Here is a 19,996-nt window from a genome sequence, read left to right as displayed (position 1 = left end):
TCTGGGTAGGAAAGTCTAGGAGTTGTCTTGCTGAGATGTTCTTGACTCTCTGTACATCTGGTTCACATTGAGAGAGGCCTAGTAGCTTAAGTACAGTTAGCATAGTGTGAGCAGGATATTACTACGTTAATGGTGGCACGTACAATTTGAGGAATACTTAAAGGAAAACTCAACTGAATTGTTGGTGATAGCTCAGTATGGTAGCAGAATATTGTGCCCTAAATATCGTTTGTAATAAAGCTAGTGGGCCAGATGTACAAGGCCTTTTGCATTTCTTAATAGGTCACGTCGCAATCGCAGCCCATTGAGGAATGGAAATCACCCTATTCCTATGTACCAAACATGTAGGGAATCGCAAAAGTAAATTTCTACCGAGAATAAATCACATTTTATGATTGCCATAGGACATGCGTACTATTTACATGAGCACCACTCTTTTCAGGGTGCAGCAAGAGGTGCCTTAGCCCTAACACCACCCTTGATTTAGAATGTCCTAATTTCAAATGCAAAAGCATTCGTATCTATAGGCCTTTAGGCCCATAGGCGAGAATGGATTTGAACTAAATAGCAATATCCTAATAGCAATTCTCTTTTAGGGAGTCTCTGTTTTTGTACATACCATTTTGAATTTCCTAAATAACCATTTCTAAGGAGTCTCTCTTTAGGAAATGCAAAATATGTAGTTTGTACAGTTGGTCCAGCGTCCTTAACATAGTTTACGAAACTATTGGTCCACTGGAGTCAATAATAGAACTCTACACCCAAAGAAGCCATGTTTTTTTAAATGATATATAAGCCTCAATGGTTATGTCAGAGGATATTTGTATTACCGATATTCTGACATAGAACATTTAGCTCTGGCCACAATTTTAGTTGGGCTGCTAATGAGGATGTACATGCCTACGTGCACTGAGCATGGATGTGCTTATGATTCTGCTGAGCCACAGGCTTCTTGAATCTTCTGCAGATAGAGGGATTAGGAGAGTAGTGTTTGATTTGGAATATGTGGAGAGGTAATGGTGAGGTCTGAACTGTAAATTCTCATTGTTTTTTTGTATCAAGATACCTATTTTGTGTCTTTGGAGATGAAGTGGTGTGATAGGTAGTCATTAAGATTGTGTTTGTGAGTGATTTTGAAAGTCAAGTATTTCGAATTGTAGAATTCCACAATTACTTAGTTCCCTGGTTTGGCAAGTAGCTTCATGGAAGAGCCTGGTGTAACGAAATCATGTTGCCTTTGTGACTGCATGTTTGTTTACTAGAGCGCAATTCAAATACACAGTGTGACAATGCTGCACTTTCAAAGAATCTCAGTACAGACTACCATGCGATAAGTGCCCACATTTGAATGACTGTGATGGGTTAATTTTCATTCAGATTAACTTTGGTTGCCTTTAATTCACAGGTGCCAGAGTGCTGTAGTGGCTTCTACGGTCCAGAATGCTTGCAGTGTCCAGGAGGATTTTCTAACCCGTGTTCTGGGAATGGAAAGGTAAGCGCCTACTGAAGCTGGTAATGTACATCATTACCGGAGTATGACTTAGGAAACCGAGAGCAAAAGCCTCACCCGGTGTGTGATCTTCAGAGAAGTGCTTCCTTCAGCTGTGCTGGCGAAAGGAATGTTCCCGCCCTCGGAGGAGTGGCATTTCCTTGCTCCCCTGCTCCTCTCCCGCTGATGTCACCTTGCACCACATTGGAGGTGGCTAAAGGAAATGACTACCTAGGAATCAAATAGGCATCAAACTCGTTTTGGTCTCCTCAGATGGCTTCTATAGAGCATGATGCACAAGGCAGGGCTGGTGGTGATTTATATCAGAAGGAATAACCAACTGTTGGAGAAGGTAGATTATTATGAGGTGGAAAGAAACTCACTTGGATTAAAGCAAGGGGCTCCACGATCAATAGTGCAACCGTACCAAGGAGTAACAGCCATTGGGAAACAGTGGTGGCTCTGCCTTGCTAAGTCTTCAAGGTGAGACGTGTAAATTTAATGGGACTTTTCAACCCATTCTCTTTTATGGGATGAAATATCAAAGCCTGACAAAGGGCAAAGCTTTCTTGAAGGCACAGGGCATGCAGGATATATGGGATGATAAATATCGGTCAGTGGCCGAATTAAAAAAAGATGTTGAAATACACAATAAAAGACTAATAGCAATGATCTTAATAACCGGCGAATCTTAAGAGCAACCTGTGCAAAACTGGAACATTCTGAGTACAAGAGTAAATCAATTTATGGGCACATTCACTTGTGCAATACAGAAAAGCAACTGTGGCGGTGACTACTGTCGTTTTATCAGTTGTTTCTAAGGGCCCACACACAGTTGATGTTGTAAAAGTACTGATTTTATTCACTGTTATGACGTATATTCGATTTTAATATGCATGCAGCTAATTGTTTTACGCATAATGGTAGGTCAACTTTGCAATATTATGTTAGTTGCTCTAACAGGCAAGCGTCTGTACATCCCCACTGGTGCAGCCTCAGGCTGCCACCGAACACTATGTGCCATAAACTGGGATCTGTGACAGTGTGCTTCTGAGATGTGGAGTGGGTTGTGATTTGCACAGATCAATTATCAATTTGATTACAGAATAGAAAATGTATACAATATCCACTGTTGCAAAACATATTGGCAAGCATGTGCATTTTCACTGGGGTACAGGGTATGTGACCTCTATGTCAAAATAGGCATCACATCCAGTGTATAATTTGGGGCAAGGTGAGCTATAAATCTCCACCCCAAAGGCGAGCAAAGTTTCTTGACTTCGTATGACTTCACCTAAGATGAGGATAAGCTCACCCATTCACTATCAAGGAAGCATGTTCTACCACAAACGATAGGTATGAGGTGCAGGGATTCAGGAACAGACAGTCTGTGTTGCAGTGAAAGAATCCAAAGGCAGGGACAGCTGTTGTCCAGGGGCAGTTCAGGGTGGGAAGCCTCCCCAGGGCACAGTTTGGGCGGGCTAGGTGTAAAGGCCCAAAGGATCAGGTGTCACTGTGAGGTCGATCAAACCGTCACCCCTCTCTGCCTGTCTCGATTTCAGCCATCGCTAGTTTCTTACAGCCTTCATTACTGCAAGAATGAAAATCCCACAAATCTCTGTCATGGATGCCTCCTAGAGGGGTGCAATCATTGAGCGTTTTCAATTCAATTTTACATTTCTTTGATGAATCTGTTGCTCACCTTGAAAAAACAACCCACTGCGAGATGATTATGATCTTCTGATCTCCTCTTAAGAGCAGAACTTCATTCTTGGGTACGAAGCTCTAATCACCAACAATGCTTTAGGTGTTGTGTTACCATCTGGAAGGGGGAGACCATTCACAGAGTGATACCTGCATTGACCTTAAAGTACGGTAAAGGGTGGTCAAGGAATTTGTTTTAAAAACTTTGATAGTAATACCTTAAAGCAGTCCCCCAAAAAAGCACAAAAACTGTAGGCAGCTTCTCAAATAGTTTATGGCACTGCAGTGTGGCACCCATATAAAAAAATATCAGTGGATGCCCTGGAGGAAACCATCCTATGTTTTGTATTTTATCTACATGAACCGAAACGGGTTGAGATCCTAAACTTCAGTTTGGTCACAATCTTTGACTGCAAACATTGGTGCTATGGTTTTTAGCCTCCGGAGAACAAGAAGGGTCGTTAATGGACATGTTTTACTCCAAATTATGCCATCAGGCAGCCTAAACTGATGATGTTTGCGTGCCATTTTCTAAGTAATGGCTTATAGTATGCTAGTGTGATGGGTTATTTAGTGATGCAACTGTGACCAGGAAGCACTTTAAAAATGGCAGTAAACACGGACTAAATTAATTTGCAAGAGTGATGGATTTTTACATACAAAGTTGAACCATAATCTCAACTCGAATATTTACAGAGGAGTTTGGCCACACTGGAACCGGCTCGCGAAAGCATTTGTGACTGCAGGGAGTAGGTCCACAGGAGTACTCTTCCATGCCTTTGTGATTCGGCCTAGAAATATCCAACTCTTTACTGCAAAGAAGGGACAGTCCTTTCTAGCTATACCAATTGGATATGAGTATCAGCCATTATTATCATCATCCAAATGTTTATAACAAAACAACATAAAACACTAAACATTGTAAAAACGTGCACACTAAGTACAAAATAATCATGCAAAACCATGAATACATGAAAACTGAAACCAAGGTAAACACCAGTCAAACATAACATAAAAGGAGCAAGCTAAAACAATTAATTTCCTTTAACCTTTTATTTATCACACCCTTTAAAAATATGACAATGTGCAAGCAGATACGCTCAGTGGTTAACATCTCCAAATAGGTAAGAGGCGGAGCATGCCTCACCTGAATAAAATGTATGACCTTGAGTAGGAGTAATAAATGTATGGTATAAGTCAGTATAAAAGTCACAGAATTTGATAAAATGGAGGTTTTCTTGGCTTGGAAACATATCACAGCTCCAGGCATCAAGATCTCTGAACAGGGAGCTGGCTTTAGAAACAGCCACAAAAGTATGAACCAGGCCAAGCCTGAATCCAGTTAAAAGATATTAATAACAAAAAATTACGTAAGGCTCAATGTGCAGGGTTGTAATGGCATAACAATGATTTTTTGTCCACAAGTCACATTTGTTTTTATAGATTCAAGGGCTATAAACAGATACAGATGCCCTCGAGCCAGAAAGCCCGCTCTCACGTAACATAGCCAAGGAAACCTGCTGCCATTGTCAAGGAAACAACCCCTAAGAAATGACTGATTAAGCTCCAAATTCGGATTAATCCAAACAGAGCACCATTTCAATAGTGGATGGAGAGCAATCATGTAACTGATTTGTCTCAAGCCTATTTGTTTATGGGAAATATAAGATGGCAGACAACAGGGAAGTACAAGTAGATATCTTAGAAAGAGAATCTCTATAGTTTGGAGATACAAAAAAAACCTTACCCCATATCTCGCTACCATACATAACTGCTGTAACACATATAGCCGCATGGATCTTAAGTAGGGTTTGAATTGGCAGCAAAGTCATAAAGTGCTCCCACTGTCTTCCCGAAGAGAAGCTTTTAGATGACATCAATGGGGACCAAGAACGTCTATGGTCAAGCCTTATCCCTAGATAGAGGAAAAAAGATACCCTAGAGAGATTTTACACCCTGGAAAGATATGTCTTCTGGTTTTAGTATTCCTGGGGATGATAATCATAATATGGGATTTCCCCAAATTGGTTAATAAATCAAGTGAGGCCAATGAAACTCATGAAGGAGTCTAGTAGGCGTGAGAGGCCCTAAGCAGTTCAAGCTAAAAGAACTGCACAATATGTATAAAGGAGACTGGAATTATTCTCTCCCCCTTTCTTGGTGAGTCAAAAACTGCACATAGCAGGTGGCCTTCCAGATTTTTAATATACAGGGTAAATTAAAAGGGGGCTAAGATGCACCCTGGTCTGACTCTGCTAAATCTAGAATACCTCTCTGCAATCCCCACTGAAACTTATGAGGCAGTCATTTCCCTTTGAAGGTCAACATGAAAATATACTATATCCAGATCAATCCCCATTGAAACACATTCACACTATCAAAGGCCAATGAGAGGTACATGTTGCATGCACCTGGCTTTCCAGGCCTAACAACTGTGAATTTGTTGACAATTAAATATAGATTTAGAGATGGATCTATAGTACCTTTCCCCTGCCTAAAATCATATTGAATATCAGAATGTATCTGATCTTGCTCCACTCACTCTGACAGTTGTGATAAAATCACCCTCCCTACAACCTTAACTGTTGAGTCAAGTAGGGAGATCAGCCTGTAGCATTGTGGATCTGTCTTCACCCTTCTTAAAAATAAGGATGATAACAGATTGCGTCCAATTTGGAGGAATCCCTCATTTATCTGCAGCGTTTTAAATCAGGGTAAGCAAAGGAGCCCATAGGCTAGTGTCCAGTTTAAGCAGATCAGAAGGGACCGCATCAGTGGCTGGGGATTATCCCAACTAAGGCAGTCAATCACATCCTTAACTACTTCTAATCGAAAAATGAGATTTGAAGAACCTAGCTCAGCTCTGGATCCAAGCAACTGTTATCTCACTACAACTTCCCACCCATTTATTAGGGCCAATGAAAGCATGCATAGCTGGGCATTCATTGCCAAATAAGACTCAGCAGTTCACTATTTTCCAAACGTTCACACTAGAATTAAGAAAGCAAACATCTGGAAGTTTGGTCCAAGCCTCTTGTCTCAAATATAGCTTTCAATGTTTAATGCTGGATTTATAAATCAACCTGCACTTGGCTACTGTTTGACTAGGTATTGGTTTGGTTTTAAGAGCCTGTGCCAAGTCCCGAAAAGCCCTCAACCAGGCATGGTCAAACCAACTGGAATGCCTCGAAGCAATCTTAAAAGCCTGCGGAGTTAAAATGATACTCACTGCCTCACAGATATTTGTGAAAGAGGCCACCATTACCTCATTGCAAAGGTCCACTAAAATAAATATTGCAAAGTCCCTAGCTCAGGACTTGATCAGCTCATTTAAGTAATACTCAGGGCAAATCCTCTCCCAATTAAACCTATGCCATTTCGCAGCAGTTACTAAACTTTGCATGTAGGCCTGGGAAAAGATGTCAAGCCTTCATGTGCACCCCAAAAATATAAACATTGATCAGATTATGAACTCCAGGCCTGTTTCCTAATTAGGCGTTTGGCCGTAAATTAAACTAGGCGAGCTGACAAAATGTTTTAATCAATACTTGTAGCGGCCGCTCATCCTGTAAAAGACGGTCTAAGAGATTGTTTTTTAAATCACCTAAATTTCACCAGTCAAAAAGACTCCCCTAAGACAATTTTCATCACACAGTTGTAAGTTGATATCTCCTAGGAGCAACACCAGGATAAAAGAATTAGAATCCCTACGTTTCCCATCTAAAAAGGCCTGAAGGGCTAAAAGCCGAACTGATAGGAGGCCACAGAAATGCAGTAGGAACTGATTGTTACTTTTAAGGAACACTAGAATAACCCTCAACAGATACGCAGAGCCTGCGGCACACGGAATTTCCTCACAACCTAAATTATGTGACATCAGGCAAGACCACCTTTTTGCCCTGTCTGAGTTTGTAGGGATGGCGGGAGAGGAACAAAAAGAGCTTAAACCATCAATTCATAGGGAGTTGGCTAAATCCCAAAATTAAAGCTTTGAATGAACTTTACCCATCATTCAATTTGCTACTTAACCCTGTTATGGTTCAACTTAATAACTCAACACGCATAGTAGAACATTCTGGACACTGAGAAACATACGTAGCCTGAACAAGGGTCTACCATGTGGGCTAAAAACCATAGAAGGTAATTGTCCAGGAGACTCAGGACTTAAAACCTGTTGGAAGTTGGCACATAAAAACTACCTCCGCTATGCCTTTAATACTGTGGGAGTAAGAAAGGCACTACACACTTAGAGTGCCCAATTACTGGGGCCAAAGGCTGGACCTGAATCCTTGAAATACCACAAGAGGCCTGGGCAAACTGAGAAATCAGTTTTCCAGCTAATTCCCAAAGATCAACATTAACCACCACACAATCCCCGTTCTCATTTTTCTGTCCTTGACCAACCAACCCCCCTAACCATTATAATATGCCTGAATAGGAAAGACCCTTCACCAAAGCCTCCACAACACCAATGTTCCACTTTCTTTATTAAGTGTCTGACGCTCTCAGAAACTCTGTCTCTCAGCAATGGAACATTTGTAAGAACTAGAACATAAAGAGCAGCATCATGGGTTAGAGCTAAAATTGATGTGCAAAACTTTATGCAATGGCCCCTCTCTGTGATTGGCCCATTCCTGGTCCCACACACAATGGAAACAGCAGGCCCAAAAGGAACTTGGTTGATAGAGAGGTTGACACCAGGCCGTGAAGTAGCTAGGGAGTGCCAGGCAGACAAAATATTCAGCCCAACAAACATTCCGTCAATCATGCTGGTACTTTCTGACACTTTGACAAAGCCTGAAAGGCAGGAGCCACAACCCCGCCCTTTGGTTCACTTAGTTGGGAGTTAAAGGGCGGGGGAGGCAGCAACAATGGAGAAGTAGCCATGGAGGAGGACTTGCTGGACAAGAAACTAGGCTCTGAAGCCTGAGTTCGATGGCTGAGAGCCTGACTGTAAGAGCATCAAACGAGGTTTTGACAAACTCTTCTATCTTGCAGAGTACCTGGGACAACAACCGATCAGAGAGCAGCTGAGCTCATCCAGAAATAAGATTATTGTTAGTACAAGCGGACACAAAACCCACCATGGCCAAGTCTACACATCCCGTTTTGTCCTCTTTTCAACCCCTGAACCAATGTCCCCCCCATAAAGGGAGCTTGGCAGGATTTTTGTTTTCCTCTTACTCTCCCGAGAGTCAAAGTCAGACAGGAGTTCCACAAGGGAAGATGCTTTAATAGTTTATAGCTAGGTTCCTGGGCACTTGTTTGTGACAACCCCTCACTTGTTTGGATTCACTTTACTATCTTGCTCTCAACTTGCCATAAACTTCCCTCTCTAGCATGCACAGGTCTTTCCTTGTCTACCATCTTCTGCCAGGAAATTATTGGTTCAGACCTTGGTTATAAGCCTTCTGGATTACAGTATTGCACTGTTTATGGCAGTTATTGATATCTTACTGTCTAAACCCATCTGGCCTGTAATCTCCCGTCAGGCTCCCCCTCAGCGCCTATTCTGAGAGATCTTCATTGGCTCCCTGTCCGAAAGTGTATCTTGTTTAAGATCTGTTGTCTCACCCACAAGTCTCTGATGGGCAATTGTCCTCTCTATCTAGAGGATAAATTACATCGGACTGGCCTTCCTGCGCTTTAAGATCAGGCGAAAAGAAGCTTCTGATGTTCCCCGGTGTTCGCACAGTGAGATAGAATGAAAGATCCTTCTCCTTTAGAAGGGTCAGTAAATCACCCCTGCCTCCTCGGCTGTAGGCTACAGAGGCTTCTCCTGGTAAATGCCACACACAGGATTTTACTCTTCATATAAACAAGGCTCCTCTGTGTAACAAATCCCTATCTATGACATATCCCTAATAACCAGAACTCCTTGAGATCCACTGGTACCTGGAAGGGTCCAGTCCTCTGCTCTTTGATCATCACAGTACTAGCGCTGCTGTTTCCCACATCCTTCTTCCTTCTTCCTTCAGCTCATAGCTGTGTGGTTGTTTCAGGGTGATGCACCTCTTCTGCAGCTTCTCCTCTGGCCGTTCTTTGCGCTGCAGCAGCCGGCACGGCAGAAGGAGGTGCAGCAAGTGGAGGATGGGCAGTCACCAAAGGATTCCTGCTTTATATGGTTTGAGCCAATGTAAAAAGACATATTCTTTTATGTCCTCTTATATGCCTCTTTGAATCTGCTCCACTGGGTTTTAGAACGTACACTGTCCTGTATGAACATACCTCTTGAAAATCAGGTTTGATATGCCTCTCATTAGAGTCATTACTAAATACAATGTTGGAATTCAGGTTTTTTTGGAATGCATGCCTCAAACAAGTTCGTTTTTATATGTGGATTATCAAGTAAAGTGTAATATTCTTACAGATGTTAAATGTTTGTCAAAATTATAATAAGTAAGTAGGTAATAATGGAATGCAAAGATTTTGAGTCTGAATTATATTGGTTAAATGAATGGATTTTAGAGTATAAATTAATTATTACTATTATTTTTTTCTTGCAAATTTTAATATGGGTTAATAAAAGCTGTAGCAATCTATTAATAAAAAATAAAAGTAGAAAATGAGAACTCCCAGCGTCACTGGTTCAGTTTTGCCCTTTCACCTGTCATTTGAAAATGTTTCCTTAAACCATTCTCATAGTTATCACTCTCGGTGTCTAGGAAGGAGCTTCCCCTTCATAATTTTACTGTCACTGCACCACTGGCTATCACCTCCCACCATACTTGCAAGCAGAATTCCTATATGTGTTAGGTTGCAGTTGGAAATTAAGCCGTAACACCCAAAATTGACAACTTTAGTCAATTTACTTGGATTAAGGCCCTTAGGGACTATCTTTAGAAAAACAGCAAACCTTATTAAACTCATGATAGTTTTTTTTTTTAAAAGTGAACTCTTCTTTTGATTTTCTAGTGTGAAGATGGAATCTATGGCACTGGGCTGTGCATATGTGATAATGGATTTAAGGGAACGGTTTGTCAAAATTGTTATGACCTGAATCGATACGGGCCCAACTGTGATAAAAGTAAGTATAATCCTGGCTATTGCTCATCCTCTTCTTGTGTGGATGCATAATCCATTTAGAAAAACATAGATTGGATTCAAGAAGTTGAATGATGACAAATAAATCAGAACTAAAGAATCTGAATTGTTTGAAAAGGCAGATGGATTAAACAAGGGCTTAAAGGATTTAAAAAGCTCCCCAGAAGAGTTTTTAGCACGAAAACCTCTATGTGAAAAAAATCTGTTTGTTCTGTCTGATAATAAAGTTATATTTTCTAAAAAGTAAAAAGAAAGAAGTCAGAATTTCATTTAGGCGTGTCTTGGACCTGCAGATCTGTTCTAAATCACTACACTTAACAATGCATCTTGGACTTTTGATAACATTATAGGGATATATCAGTGACTTGTATAGGTAATTCTTTTACAGGGTAATTAAATGATGTGTTAAAAAATAGCAGGTCCACTGTCAAGGGGCATTTTGTCCGTAAATACCCATAACTGGTCAAAATAGGTGGAAGGGGCTTTGTTAAAAATGATTGGTAAATTTAGTTTTGAAAATGGTTGCCATCAAGGTGAACAATTTAGATAAGGCAGTGGCAATTGTCTATGGGGCTGTGCTTCCATTTCCAGGAGGAATGGTTAAATGTGCGAAACCTGGGAATATCACCGTAGTGGTCACCTAAAAATCAGGTCTTGACTTTGTCCCAGCTATCCATTTTGGGTAATTATGTATTTTTAATAACTCTCCTTTTCCCTCTCTGTAGAATGTTCCTGTATACACGGGAGGTGCGACAACAGAGTGCAGAGCGATGGAAGGTGCATGAGCGGGACATGCCGCCAGGGATATTTAGGGAGAAACTGTGACACACGGACCCAACCATGTGGACTCCAGTTGATGTTGTTTTGTCATGCACATGCAACATGTGATTTCAGTAGTGGTGCTGCACAGTAAGTACCTTCTTGCACTACCATACAGTTCATAAGAACTTTTATCCAGTTTTGTATGGCAAACATATGATTTATACCGCTACTAAATGCAGATTAAAAAATAAAATAATTCGTTGTGCAATAAACACAAGCATTCATAGGAAACACATTCAGCTTTGTTAATGCCAAACGTGCCGAACTATTCCTAATGTGATGAATATAATAATAATCCATGAACTATACCCAGGCACATTGCATCCCATGAAACACCATGCCACGCAGTGCATCACGTGTTTATAACATGCGTGTGCCTTCTGCTGTGTCATCAACCACAATACATGCATCAATGCAGGTACCAAATGACTCATGGGCATGATATCATCTCGACTGACACTTGTAACTGTTTAAGAGACACCATACAATGTTGCATACAAAATGAATACTTCCCCCACCCTATGTGCTTGCAAATATTAACATTTTTCTCCTCATTTAAGTAGGCGTGTCTAACGTCGGTATCTTGCCCTGCTTTGCTTACTGTACAAACTGTAAAACAATTTTGTACAGTTCGGTCTGACACCAGACGATGTATACCGTGGGGCCTCATTTATGAGGCAGTGCGTCACTTTTACGCCGCCGGTGCGTCACTTTTTGTGATGCACCAGTGGCGTAAAAAATGTGCCTTGTTGCGCCATATTTACAAAGTGACGCATCTAGGTAGATGCGTCACTTTGTAAACGCCTGCGCCACATTATACCTGCACCAGGTATAATGTATGCAAGGGGGGAGTATTGACGCAAGGAAGGGTCGTAGAAGGGACGCTGTGAAATCTATGAGATTTCACTGCGTCACTTTTAGGACGCCGTTGCGTCAAAATCTTGCGCCTGCCTCACAGCAGGCGTAAGACTGACGCAGGCCCTTTCACATGGGGCTTGCCCCATGTGAAAGGACGCATTGCTGGAGTTGCGTCACTTTTGTGACACACTCCAGCAATGCGTCACTTTTTGCGCTTACAGATACGTCAGAAATACTGACGTATCTGTAACTCTTTGCGACATGATGCGTCATATCATAAATATGACGCATCAGGTATGTCACAAGGAGTGCGCACTGAGAAGTGACGCATCGCTGCTTTCACGCAGCGATGCGTCATTTCTCATAAATGAGGCATGTTTAGCCCTTGGCGGGTTTGTGCTTAACGCAGTGTAGCAATATTAACACCTGCCCTTGCCACTGGTGAAACCAACAAATCAAACGCACCTGCATCATGCCCCAGTGCTGATTGTGAAGAGGAAGAGAGTGTAATGCCCACTTACATTCTTAACAGATTTTTAAAATTAATATTCACCAATGGTTTTTGTTATCAGTGACCCACGTCCGTATTTCTCCTGCCCAGAGCGTTTAGAAACCTGTGCTCTTTCTCCCGATGTCCTGATGCTGCATAAAGGAGAGTGGGGCTGTCAGATTATCACACCCGCTCTGTGTGCTCGCTGTTGTCTTTTCTCTGGAGATGACGTGGGCCTCGCAAAATGCCAGACTGCAGCTCGTGCATAGCCCAGCATATTCAGGGATCTTTGGTAATCTAAGGACTTCATGCTCCTCTCTTGTCATACTAAACACACTCCCATGTTTTCTCTTATTGGGCCATCTCCATCTCCTCTCTGCATTAGCCCTATTATGCACACCCACAAACAATGGCATGCTTTGTCTACGCTACTATGTACTCAAGAGAAGCCCAAACTCACCCTCGGTCAGCTCTGTCCCACCTGAGCAAATAACACATTTGTTGCCACCCCTTCTGTGCCCATGGTCTGTCCCCTGACGAAGTTCATTCTCTCTCAGCAACAACATTTAAAATTGTCTTATTTTTCATTGGTGCCATTCACCAAGTGCCTAGTGAAGGTCACCTCCAAATTTGGCGGTGAATAGTCACAGCTGCTAATTTAACATTTCAAAATGTTCTGTACAAGTTACCATCAATGAAAATTGCGTTTGGGACTTTTCATACAGACGTGTCTCTAGTCTGAAAAAATATAAGGTAGATCTGAGCTGCCACCAAAAAGGTATTACTATATGTGTTCGATCTGTCAGCCTTAGGGTGGTCTTGCCCCCAACCTTTTGCCTTCCTTCTCCACTTGTTGCTGATCTCGTTTTTGCTGGCCATTGGGCTTTGCACACTTTACCACCGCGAACCAATGCTAAAGTGTTGTGCTCACACCTTAAAACATGGTAACATTGGTGTATACCCAATTGGTATAAATAATACATATTTAATTTACCTATAAGTCCCGAGTAATGTGATGCTACTTGTACCCAAACCTGTAAAATAAATACTATAAGTGTGCCTGCAGCAGTTATTGTCCCACCCACTTAAGGAGCCCTTTAAACATGCCTCAGGCCTGCCATTGCAGCACTGGTGTGCAGTTTTTAGGTCTCGCCTACGCAGCGCGCATGCGCTGCTTAGGAGGAGACTTTTAGGAATCGATTCGCTTTTTCTGCCAAAAACGTGCAGGTTTGCATTGCTTTCAATGGCAGTATGTGCACATTTGGCGATTCCTTTGCGGGAGCTTGCTTTGGCGACATCTGTTTGTAATTAACTTTCAAGCAGATGGTTCCGGAGCAGCTCCTGCAATGAAATGCTCTGTGTGTGTCCCCTCCACCCCACCTCCACAAGAGTGCACGTCGTACTTTAGTGGAATGCTCGCTCCCTCTCTTTGGGATGTGGCTGCCTTCTCCTCCTCCCTCCTTGTTAGTCTTCTAGCATTCACATTGATAGATGCGCTCTGCGCGTTTTAACTTCAGATGAAATTTTATCCTCTTTTTCCTGTTGCTCGTTGGACTTTTTCCATGGGAATGACGTCTGAGGACTGACATTCAAGAAGGAACAGAACATTGCTGAAGCTGCACCTTACTTTTGGAAAAGATTCCTAGACTTATTTTTGGTTCAGCAAGTTTAGCAAAAAAAGATAAGATTACATTATGAAATGCATGCTGCTTCATTTAGCAGAGAACTAATGGATTATTGTGTTCTCGGAGGTTATCAATGTTTTCACTGCCGCTTAAAACGACTCACTCAAACTGCCTTCCACAAAAATGCGAGATGAGCAAACATTCTTCATAGGTGAAAATTAACTTTTTACAAGACAAGGAATTTATGAAAGCATTTTTACTTGTTTGTGACCTGCAAAGATGAATTATTACTACAGTTGTAGCTCATGTAAACAAGGGAGTTAATTTGAACACAGTGCATAAATCATGACGCTTGTTTCCACGACATTGTGATTTGTTGCCGTGCCCAGGCAGACACGTCTACAGTAAAGTAAACCGTTTAATCTTTGTGTTACATTTTTTCAAGGCAGGATTGACGGCTGCTGCATTTTCAAGATAAGCCAGCGGTGGCTACCGCTGTGATCAGCGAGGGTCTTGGCTTCCGCTTAAGAACTTGCTGTGAGAATGAAATACAGTGTTTCATAATGGAGCTGTGGTGTCAGTCTGAAGCGGGATCTATCTCTGTATTCTTTACTTAAACACAAGCCTGTTCACCCGGTAACCTGATAAAAAGAATCTTCAGTGCCAAGACAAGTCCTAGTCGAGTTTACTTAAACGGGTATTTCTGATAAACATTCTGAATGGAATGTACAGTTCAAATGAAGTCATATGCACGCAGCAAGAAAATCTGACATTGCATATAGTACTCCCCCGACTTCCTCTTTTCATTTGTAATATACGCGCCATTCCTGCTTTCTGTACTATTAGAAATACTGGAAAACCTTAGCATCTGTGATCAAGTTTATTTTCTGTAAATTTGGCAGATTCAATAGATTTCAGATTTATTGGGGTAGCATGAAAATCCTACAGATTACTTATGAAAATGTCCTAAAACCGTGGGTTTCCATGTGTTCTCGTGCTTCCCTATGTATATTCATTTGTTTGTCTGCAGTATAATGTGCATGAGCACGTCAAACATAGTTTGTTACTCCCTCCCTCCCTCCCCCCACACACACGTAAAACGTACTTTTGTGGTTAAATAAGCACCTTAGCCTTCACCCTCATGAAATATGTGGCACCTGCAGAGGGAGCTCTTGCACGGCTAGCGCCTGTGATGAAACAAATTGGTGTCCATGTTGTTGCTTGTGAAATAAATGACACCGTAGGGGGGCTCATTTTTTGTTCATACGTCAGTCACTTGGTGATTACATCAAAACAGTCACTGGTCTGTGAGCTTAGACATCACGGCACCTTCCCTAACATATCTAAATCACTAACAGAGTAGCTCCAGTACCCTAGTGCCATAGTCTCGAAGCGAGAACTATAGTCGGCGTCTCAGACTGCTGAGACACCGACTATAGTTCTCGCTTCGAGAACGCGCTCGAGGCGAGACCTAAAAAAGCAGCACTACATAGGAATATGTAGAAAGATGCTATCATTTCACCAACTAGCTAATGAGTGCAGAAAATAAACAGGTAGCAGAAGTAAGTAAAGTAACGTTCTGTTTTAGTTGCTTTAAATTGCTGCTTCAATTACACTCTCTCTGTGACATGACCTGCCTTTCATCTCAGCTGCTGGCTCCTGCAGCAGGCATTGTGATGTCAGAACTCGACTGTAATAACTTATAATAGTAGAGCACTGATGCCTTTTCTGTATAATCAGTGACTGGGTGTGTCACAAGTCACTGATTATAAAGAAGCTCGAGACTGGTGTTTGTACAAGGATTACAGAATCCCAAGGATTTGAAAATAACAGCACACAACACATTTTCATTGCTGTTGTTAACTGCTGCTCCCAAGACACTTTTTATTGATTACCTCACTTCATGTCAGGCTAATTCAAACTCCCACAAAAGGTGTGGTTTGGGCATTTGTGGCCACCCCTAATATTCCTGATCCGTGATATGTTCCCTTCACTCCGGGAGCTCACCTCTGATGTAACAGGTGTCTTTGTTTAAGAGCAAGATAAATCTAACATTTCAAAGTTGTACAGTAATAGGTAGGACAATCTAAAATAAAATGCACATATATTAACTTTCCTTGTGTACTATTAACAAACTATCGAACTCCCGGGTGCCCACAACCAGGTCCAGAAAAAAAGTGCATTCCCTCTTTTACCAGTGTGCAGCTTGCTTAAAAGTGGAATCCATGAACAAAAGGATGGGAATAGAGGCAGAAAAAAGCCACAAAAGTAATTTGTGGGAGCACATGGGCCAGATGGTGTTCACTACATGACCCAAACCCTTATCTTTATTAGGAAAAGAGACCAGATATTTTTTAAAGTCCCCAATGGACTGATTCCCAGAATCGGTCAGTTTGCGGCAGCAAAATGGCCTTTTGGTATGTACAAAATTATTAATCTTTTACGGACTACTGAAAGGTAGAGGTAAGTCATTCGCAAACAAGAAGAGGTTGCTTCCCCTTTGAGAATGTTGAAAAACATATTTTTTATGAGTAAGCATTTCCAGAAAAGTAACATTGCTTTATTTAAAAGCAATCCCAGCCATGGCGGTCAGCATGCCACCATTACTGTGATGGCAGAAAATCCTAGTGGTTTGCAATTTGCGAACTTCCACATTAATATTCATGAGGTAGGTAGAATTGTAAACCACTAAGAATCAGTATTTTGAGAACTTACCTAGTAGTATATAGGTCAGTGTCCAAAAACAAAATTAATTTGGTAAAAGTCGGTGCCCAATTTTCAACCACTTGTGCCAAATCCATTCTTAGTACATCTGACCCCACAACTGTGTCCATGCTCTTTAGGTTCTCTCCATCCAGTAGACGAACCGTAGAGGCACACATTCACTAGCATAATGAGCCACATGTTTATTCTCTATAACAGCGACTAATCCTTGAAGAGATATTGTCCACCTTATGAGGTTTGGATTTTCTTCCTTCTTTTTCATTAGCCACTTGAGCAGCATTTGACCAGATTGAAAGGTGAAGTGAAAGCCACGCAAATTGAGCCAAGATTTTTTCGATGCCCAAACTACAGATAAAGAATTTCTCTTAAAGGCAACCAACCCCTGTTCCCTAAGAAGTGAGCTCATGCCTTGATCCTACATATTGGCCCTCCCTATTCTCAATGCGTTAAGGTAGCTCTTATCCAAGTGCATGCTTTCATGGACTTGTTGGGATGATTAATTCCTTTCTGTAGTCATGGGCCTCCAGCACAGGGACTTAAAAAATGCCTCCTTCAGGACCTTAAGTTAATTCTTGTCATTAGGAGCTCAGTTGATTTTAAGTGTTCTTTTTCATTGTTAATTTAATTCAATTTCTGTTTAACTCCTGCAAAAATTGTTGTGCTACCAATTAAGTCCTACAATGACCCTAACAAATTTCTAATTTTCGAGAGCTTCCCAGACCCCTTTGGATTGGATCTTTTATTTAAGGGGCTGTATCATCCAACTGCCAACTGACTGAACCATATAAACAAAATAAATTTTCCTTATCGGCCCCTTAGTCACCTCAACAGCGATGGAGATCCTCTAGAGTGCATAGTCAATTTCCTAAGATAAACCAAGTGGTCCTTTGGAATGACATAAAATATAGAACTGTAATTCACATAGGTGACTCTTAAATCATCCAGCCAAACATATCAATTGGGCTGTGGAACACGATTCAGGGCATTCTTCAGCCCAGAGGAATCTCTTAAAATTGAAAGCTGGCTTCAGGAGTCGAAAATGTTAATTTCCTCATAGATCCATGTATGACAAATAACGGATATGCTGGAAGACTATCACACTTCCTTCTCAGGCTCATGCATTCCACCAATCATGACCTTCAAGGATTTATTTAATGTCCACAAAGAACTTCCAATTCATCCCAAATCCGTCTGACATTTTCTTTATGTAAAGCAAAGTATATTTGATGTCCTCTTAGTACTGTTAGGTAGCCCAATATGAATCACATCTTATTTTGTTAATATGCAAAACAGTGCCATCAATACCAAAGTGGAGGTGATCTTCCTTAAACGAGGAGTGTTTCAAAGCCTCGTGCCATGGTCCACAAACATCAGTTGGTACCAATTATCAGTGGTAGGCTTAAGGTCCAAGATTTCTTTCAACACCATTCATTCCCGGATCTCAAACGTTGTCCTCATCATGCATTTCAGAGAAGTCTTGTCACTCCTTCTGCCTTTCCACATCCTTGGTAAGTAAGTCATCACTGACAGAGTACCATTATTCAGATACCAACAATATCCATTAAAAATGGCTAGGTAGCCTGTAATGGGCCTTGATCATAACAAAGGGTGATCAAGCCAATAGAGCTTTTGCATTTCAATTAATATGTGGCTGACAACCTTCAATGGCCCTAACTTGAATTATTCTAAGATATCTTTGTATGATCAGGATTCTGCAGGACTTCATATGTCTAACATTATTCCTCATTATCCAACAACTTTCCGATTTCAGTGCAGCATAAACCAGAATTCCTTAGTTCTGTTCATACATCTTCATAAGTACTACCCATTAGTCAGACTAAACTTTTAAATCCACTCTAAAGGGGGGAGAGGACAACTTCCTACCCGGGCCTCCCCAAATTGTCACTATCTACACGAAATAGAGGTAGAAATGGAGGATGGACTTAATAATCTGGTGCAAGTGGCATGTGCTCAGTGTGAGAAAACTGCTCTCACTCACAAATTGTGACATGCTTCATCATCGGGCTTGTTAACTAACACTTCCGCACAGACCAATGCCTTGGGGGGAGCAAGGGGGAGGGGAATGCAATACAAACACAAAAATATTTGCAGGATCAACAAAACAGTAAATGTCCAGTTTGTGATTGTTAAAACTACCTAGGTTATATCCGCAGTTATGCTTTATTCCTGGACTACCTGGCCAGGGTTAAAAAAAGGATAGGATAGTGGTGAAAGAAGATTATTAGTTCCCATTCACACCTCCTTACTACATGTGCATCGACATGTTTCAGCTGGTTTACCTTAGCTCTCAATAGAAGGTCTGCACGGCTTTTAGCAGGACCTCTAGATCCCCTTAAGACCCCGCCTGTCTTACCTTAATTTTGTATGTTTATAATGGGTATTTCCCTTTCCATTTAGGGGATATGTAACTCACACTTCTGTTGTACTATGTACGGCGAGAGGAGAGCAATGCCAGGCAGCGGTCTCACCTTGAATAATATGTGACTACAGGGAGCCGCTCCTACTCCCACGCCATTGTGAGCTCACTTACTGATGAAACTCGATACAGCAGGACTGTGAGTTACATATCCCCTAAATGGAAAGGAAAATACCCATTATTAACCTACAAAATTAAGGTAGGTCAGGAGGGGCCTTAAAGGAATCCTTGATAGCATGACTCCAGTAGTTCTCAGTCTCTTCCATATATGCAGAATACTCCTCGGAAATGCTTGATGAAAGTGTGATGAAATCTAATATCCTAGTTAAAAGTTCTGGTTGCAGCAACACAGCATAGAAAGTGCCTAGCAAGGAACCATCTGAAAAATGGGGAACTTAATATTCAGTGGATCCGAGATGGTCACACCAGTGTCCACTTGTGCTGTCTTAATTCAACTTGCCTGTTTCACGTAGTGTAAGTATTGCAGGCACAAAACCTCACATGTTGCAGCACGCACTCTCTACATGCACTACCGACCTCTTCTGCAGCGAAGCCTTGAGCACCTCAGAAGTTCAGAGTAGGGCGTCTCTGCATGCATCCTGTATAAACCGGTGAGCCTGGATCAAGAATCATGACATCTCGTTTCAAAGAGCTAATGGTGAAAGTGGACTATTTGTGCATTATGATAGTGTTCTATGAAGGTATGTTTTCACCTCTTTCCTAAATTGAAGCAGTGTTGGGGTAGTGCCGGTGGATATTGAAATGTTGTTCAAGATCTTGTGTGAAACGATGGTGAAGGCATG

General features: G+C 41.5%; 1 protein-coding gene across 1 annotated transcript in view; it reads left to right on the top strand.

Annotated features, from left to right (window-relative positions):
• Positions 1 to 19,996, top strand: part of STAB2 (stabilin 2) — an 880,852-nt gene that overhangs the window by 392,761 nt on the left and 468,095 nt on the right. Inside the window, exons 21-23 of the mRNA XM_086919174.1 lie at positions 1,406 to 1,492; positions 10,109 to 10,220; positions 10,963 to 11,146. Coding sequence (XP_086775300.1) covers positions 1,406 to 1,492; positions 10,109 to 10,220; positions 10,963 to 11,146 — 383 coding nt within the window. The remainder of the gene's footprint in view (positions 1 to 1,405; positions 1,493 to 10,108; positions 10,221 to 10,962; positions 11,147 to 19,996) is intronic.

This window comes from Lissotriton vulgaris, chromosome 1_1, assembly GCF_964263255.1.
Source record: "Lissotriton vulgaris chromosome 1_1, aLisVul1.2, whole genome shotgun sequence".
Lineage (NCBI taxonomy): Eukaryota > Metazoa > Chordata > Amphibia > Caudata > Salamandridae > Lissotriton > Lissotriton vulgaris.
This window is presented reverse-complemented; position numbering and strand designations above follow the sequence as displayed.